The 6,506-nt window shown below is 37.2% G+C and overlaps 1 protein-coding gene across 1 annotated transcript; it reads left to right on the top strand.

Moving 5' to 3' along the window:
• The first annotated feature begins 758 nt into the window (after nucleotides 1–758).
• Nucleotides 759–1,947, top strand: LOC131499568 (dnaJ homolog subfamily A member 1-like). Its single transcript, XM_058707646.1, has 2 exons — nucleotides 759–1,065; nucleotides 1,628–1,947. Exons 1-2 carry the CDS (start codon nucleotides 759–761, stop codon nucleotides 1,945–1,947), a joined length of 627 nt encoding a protein of 208 aa, XP_058563629.1.
• The last annotated feature ends 4,559 nt before the right edge of the window (nucleotides 1,948–6,506 follow it).

Here is a 6,506-nt window from a genome sequence, read left to right as displayed (position 1 = left end):
AAAGAAATTTTCATTCATATTCATGAGCTCATACATATTCAAGAAGCTCAAAAATTCCAAATAGGATAAACCCAAAGAAACAAAGAGAGAATCTTGAAAGCAGCAAGACAAAATTGACTCGTCATGTACAAGGGAGCCTCTGTAAGATTATCAGCAGACAACTTACAGGCAAGAAGGGATAATATATTCAGAGTGCTGAAAGGAAAAAAACTCTCAATCAAGGATGCTGTATCTGACAAAACTGTCTTTCAAAATGGAGAAATTAAGATTTTCCCAGAAAAGCAAAAGCTGAGAGAGTTCTTTACCACTAGACCTGACCTGTCCTATAAGAAATGCTAAAGGGAGTCCTTCAAGTGAAAAAAAAGATGGTAGAAAGCAGCTTGAAGCTGTATGAAAATGTAAGGTTCTCCAATAAAGGTAAATATATGGACAAATATAGCAAACTGTACTGTTGTGATTTTGGTGCATAAAATTAGAGGTGAAAATCCAGCAAAAAAAAGATATAAATCGATGTTAATAGGTATACAACAAATAAAGACATAATTTTTGACATTAATGACATGAAGTGGGGGGATGGAGCTGTAGAGGATAGAATTTTTGTACATGATTGAAATTATCAGTTTAAAATAGAATGTTATGGGAACTTTCTAGAACGCTCAGTGCAAAACGGAGAAGCGGCAGCTGCCCGAGCTGCGCCCAGCAATGTGCTCCCTCCAGCTCCCCCACACCGACCTCAGCCCCCTCACCGGCTGTAGAAAATGGTGAAAGAACATACTTACTACATTTTGGGGGTCAAACCCAATGCCACCCAGGAAGAATTGAAAAAGGCTTACAGGAAATTGTCTTTGAAGTACCACCCTGACAAGAATCCAAATGAAGGAGGGAAGTTTAAACAGATTTCTCAAGCTTATGAAGTGCTCTCTGATGTGAAGAAAAGGAAACTATATGACAAAGGAGGAGAACAGGCAATTAAAGAAGGTGGAGAAGGTGGTGGTTTTGGCTCCCCCATGGATATCTTTGATATGTTTTTTTTTGGAGGAGGAAGGATTCAGAGAGAAAGGAGAGGTAAAAATGCTGTGCACCAGCTCTTTGTAACTTTAGAAGATTAATATAATGGTACAACAAAAAAACTAGCTCTGCAAAAGAATGTGATTTGCGATGAATACGAAGGCCAGGGTGGTAAGAAAGGAGTGGTAGAATGTTGTCTCAATTGCTGAGGTACTGGAATGAAAATAAGAATTCATCAGATAGGACCTGGAATGGTTCAGCAAATTCAATCTGTGTGCATGGAGTGCCAGGGTCATGGGGAACGGATAAGTCCTAAAGATAGATGTAAAAGCTGCAATGGAAGGAAAATAGTTCGAGAAAAGAAAATTCTAGAAGTTCATATTGACAAAGGCATGAAAGATGGCCAGAAGATAACATTCCATGGTGAAGGAGACCAAGAACCTGGATTGGAACCAGGAGATGTTATCATTGTTTTAGATTAGAAGGACCATGCTGTTTTTACTAGGCGAGGAGAGGCATGTTCATGTGTATGGACATACAGCTGGTTGAAGCACTGTGTAGCTTTCAAAACCAATGTCTACTCTTGACAACAGAACCATTGTCATTATCTCTCATCCAGGTCAGATTGTCAAACATGGAGCTATCAAGTGTGTGCTGAATGAAGGCATGCCAATTAATCGTAGACCATATGAAAAGGGTTGCCTAATCATCGAATTTAAGGTAAACTTTCCTGAGAATGGCTTTCCCTCTCCTGATAAACTCTCTTTGCTGGAAAAACTCCTACCTGAGAGAAAGGAAGTAGAAAAGACTGATGAAATGGACCAGGTAGAACTGGTGGACCTTGATCCAAATCAGGAAAGAAGGCGCCATTACAATGGAGAAGTGTATGAGGATGATGAACGTCACCCTAGGGGAGGTGTTCAGTGTCAAACCTCTTAATGGGACCAGTGAATAACACTGCTGGCATTTTATATGCAGTGATGAATGAGTGAAAGACTATAATCATAGCTCACTACTTACTGTTGTTGTTGTTTTAATATTCAACTATAGTAGTGTTTTAAAAGTTAAATGAAGAGTAAAAAATATAAAAGTTCTGACTTTGCCCTGTATGTATGATGACTTCAGTGTGCAACATAAGTTTAATACTTGTAAAAACTACTTCCAAAAAAAATCTCCCCATGAGGTCCCAATAGTTCATTTTTGCTTTTAATTCCCTTGCCTTTGGGGATGTGTCAAGTAAGAGATTGCTACGGCTGAGGTCAGAGAGGTATTTTCCTGCTTTCTCCTCTAGGGTTTTGATGGTTTCCTGTCTCCTATTCAGGTCCTTTATCCATTTTGAGTTTGCTTTTGTGAATGGTGTAAGAAAGTGGTCTAGTTTCATCCTTCTGCATGTTGCTGCCCAGTTCTCCCAGCACCATTTGTTAAAGAGACTATCTTTTTTCCCTTGGATGTTCTTTCCTGCTTTGTCAAAGATTAGTTGGCCATACTTTTGTGGTCTATTTCTGGGGTTTCTATTCTATTTCATTGGTCTATGTGTCTGTTTTTGTGCCAATATCATGCTGTCTTGATGATGACAGCTTTGTAGTAGAGGCTAAAGTCTGGGATTGTGATGCCTCCTGCTTTGGTCTTCTTCTTCAAAATTACTTTGGCTATTCGGGATCTTTTGTGGTTCCATACAAGTTTTAGGATTGCTTGTTCTAGCCTCAAGAAGAATACTGGTACAATTTTGATTGGGATTGCACTGAATGTGTAGATAGCTTTGGGTAGTATTGACATTTTAACAATATTTATTCTTCCAATCCATGAGCATGGAATGTTTTTCCATTTCTTTATATCCTCTTCAATTTCCTTCATAAGCTTTCTATAGTTCTCAGCATACAGATGTTTTACATTTTTGGTTAGCTTTATTCCTAGGTATTTTATGCTTCTTGGTGCAATTGTGAATGGGATCAGTTTCTTTATGTGTCTTTCTGATGCTTCATTATGGGTGTATAAGAATGCAACTGATTTCTGGACATTGATTTTGTATCCTGCAACTTTGCTGAATTCATCAGTTCTAGCAGACTTTTGGTGGAGTCTATTGGGTTTTCCATGTATAATATCATGTCATCTGCAAAAAGTGAAAGCTTGACTTCATCTTTGCCAATTTTGATGCCTTTGATTTCCTTTTTGTTGTCTGATTGCTGATGCTAGAACTTCCAACACTATGTTAAACAACAGCGGTGAGAGTGGACATCCCTGTCCTGTTCCTGATCTCGGGGAAAGCTCTCAGTTTTTCCCCATTGAGGATGATGTTAGCTGTGGGCTTTTCATAAATGGCTTTGATGATGTTTGAGTATGTTCCTTCTATCCCGACTTTCTCGAGGGTTTTTATTAAGAAAGGATGCTGAATTTTGTGAAAGGCCTTTTCTGCATCGATTGATATGATCATATGGTTCTTATCTTTTCTTTTACTAATGTGATGTATCACATTGATTTGCAAATGTTGAACCAGCCCTTCAGCCCAGGAATGAATCCAACTGAATGGGAAAAGATATTTGCAAATGACATATCGGACAAAGGGCTAGTATCCAAAATCTATAAAGAGCTCACCAAACTCCACACCCGAAAAACAAATAATCCAGTGAAGAAATGGGCAGAAGACATGAATAGACACTTCTCTAAAGAAGACATCCAGATGGCCAACAGGCACATGAAAAGATGCTCAACATCGCTCCTCATCAGGGAAATACAAATCAAAACCACACTCAGATACCACCTCACGCCAGTCAGAGTGGCTAAAATGAACAAATCAGGAGACTATAGATGCTGGCGAGGATGTGAAGAAACAGGAACCCTCTTGCACTGTTGGTGGGAATGCAAACTGGTGCAGCCACTGTGGAAAATAGTGTGGAGGTTCCTCAAAAAATCAAAAATAGACCTACCCTATGACCCAGCAATAGCACTGCTAGGAATTGACCCAAGGGGTACAGGAGTGCTGATGCACAGGGACACTTGTACCCCAATGTTTATAGTAGCACTTCAACAATAGCCAAACTATGGAAAGAGCCTAAATGTCCATTAACTGATGAATGGATAAAGAAAGTGTGGTTTATATACACAATGGAATACTACGTGCCAATGAGAAAGAATGAAATATGGCCTTTTGTAGAAATGTGGATGGAACTGGAAAGTGTTATGCTAAGTGAAATAAGTCATACAGAGAAAGACAGATACCATATGTTTTCACTCTTATGTGGATCCTGAGAAACTTAACAGAAGACCATTGGGGAGGGGAAGAAAAAAAAAGAGGTTAGAGAGGGAGGGAGCCAAAACATAAGAGACTCTTAAAAACTGAGAACAAACTGAGGGTTGATGGGGTGTGGGTGGGAGAGAAAGAAGGGTGGGTGATGGGTATTGAGGAGGGCACCTGTTGGGATGAGCACTGGGTGTTGTATGGAAACCAATTTGACAATAAATTTCATATTTAAAAAAATTTTTAAAAATAAAAATAAGAATAAAAAACTCTCCCCTGGCATGTGTTAGAGGCCCTACCTTGTAATTGATTTCAGCTCTATGTACATGAAATAGTTTACACTGAAAATGCTAGGTATATGTATTGACTTCAGTGTATGATCCTTAATTGTTAAGCTATGAAATTAAAACTTGTGTTTAATTGGCAATCAGAAAAAGAAATTGTAGAGAAGTGTTGGTCTGTAGTTCTATTGAGATTCATTGTGATGCTTCTGCATTTATTCTATTGCCTCAACTGTTACTTGAAGATGGCATGCTGTGTAATTTGGCCTGTGGTATCAATGGTGGAAAGGCTACCTTTCTAAAGAAGGGGTTTATCATAATCTGCTGTTTGAGGGCTTGCACTTGTAGAATTGCATTCCCTTCTGCTGTGCCATATTTTTTTAAATATATGTATATATATATATATATATATATATATATATATATATATCCTGGTTACACTTTTATTCCTTCTCTTTGGACCATGATAAGCTTCAGAGTAGTGACTTCAGGAGCAGGGTAACTTAGAGTAAAGAGATATTTACACGGAAAAGTGAATTTGCATGTATGAGCTAGGAAGGTGTTTTTTAGGTATGTTACAGGCTTACTTTAAACCATTTAACTTACACTCCAAAGTAACTGTAATTCAATGTTGGTAGTATAGCAAATTATGATGAATAGTTTTAATTGTATGTTTAAAAGTCATGTTCATAATCTTAAATCTGGATATCAGAATTAAGCAATTCTTAAAATGTATGAATGTCTCCTTAATATACTGATTACAAAGCAAAAAAAGTAGAATGTTACAACTTTAAGATGTTTTATCTGATTGCAATAATAATCACAATGAAAATATCTACAGAATATTTCTACAGAAATAGCTACAGAACATATCTGCAGAATATAAACAAAAGGAAATGAGAAGGAAATCAAATCATGTCACTACAAAAAATAAATAAAACACAAAGGCAGGGAATAAGAGAGGAGAGGAGGGACAAAAAAGTTAAAAGATACACAAAAAAACCCAACAAAGTAGCAATAGTAAGTCCTTCCCTATCAGTACTTTAAATATAAATGGATAAACTTACCAATGAAAAGATATAGATTGGCTGAATGAATTAAAAAACAATATCCAACAATATGATGCCTACAGGTGATTCATTTTAGATCTAAGTACACATAGGTTGAAAATCAAAGCATGAAAAAAGATATTTCAGGCAAATACTAACCAAAAGAGAGCAGACAGACAAAATACACTTTAAGTAAAAAATTGTTATATGAGACAAAGAAGGATATTATATAATAATAAAGTGGTCAATTCACCAAGAAGATACAGCAATTATAAATATATATGCCCTAAACTTCAGAGCTCTTGTAATAGAAAGCAAACTTTGAGAGAATTGAAGGGAGAACTAGACAGTGACACAATAAAAGTATGAGACTTCAATACCACACTTTCAATAATGGATAGAAAAAAAGACAGAAATATCAATAAGGAAAAGAGGATGTGTACAACACTATAGACCAGTTGGATGTAAGAGACATGCAGAACACTCAACCAAACAATAGCAGAATATACATTCTTGCCAATGCACATGGAATATCCTCCAAGATAGATCACCTGTTAGAACACACAATCATTCAAGAAGTTTAAAATTATACAAAGTATCTTTTCTGATCCCAGTGGAATAGATTAGAAATCAATGGCAAAAAGAAAGCTTAAAAATCCAAAAATATGCAGGGGCACCTAGGTGGCTCAGTCAGTTAAGCATCTGACTTCAGCTTAGGTCATGACCTCATGGTTCATGGGTTAGAGCCCCACGTAGGGCTCTGTGCTGACAGCTCAGAGCCTGGAGCCTGCTTCGGATTCTGTGTCTCCCTCTCTCTCTGCCCCTACTCCACTCACTCTCTCTCTCTCTCTCTCTCTAAAAAATAAATAAACAGTAAAAAAATTTTTTTAATTAAAAAATCCACAAATATGTGGAAAATACAACACTTTCTTA

Source organism: Neofelis nebulosa, chromosome 17, assembly GCF_028018385.1.
Source record: "Neofelis nebulosa isolate mNeoNeb1 chromosome 17, mNeoNeb1.pri, whole genome shotgun sequence".
Lineage (NCBI taxonomy): Eukaryota > Metazoa > Chordata > Mammalia > Carnivora > Felidae > Neofelis > Neofelis nebulosa.
Note: the sequence above shows the minus strand (reverse complement) of the source record. Positions and strands in the feature narration are given on the sequence as shown.

Coding starts and splice junctions, on each gene's coding strand:
- LOC131499568 (XM_058707646.1), top strand. CDS start 759: ATGGTGAAAGAACATACTTACTACATTTTGGGGGTCAAACCCAATGCC. Junction 1,066..1,627: donor GATTCAGAGAGAAAGGAGAG/GTAAAAATGCTG, acceptor TCTCTCATCCAG/GTCAGATTGTCAAACATGGA.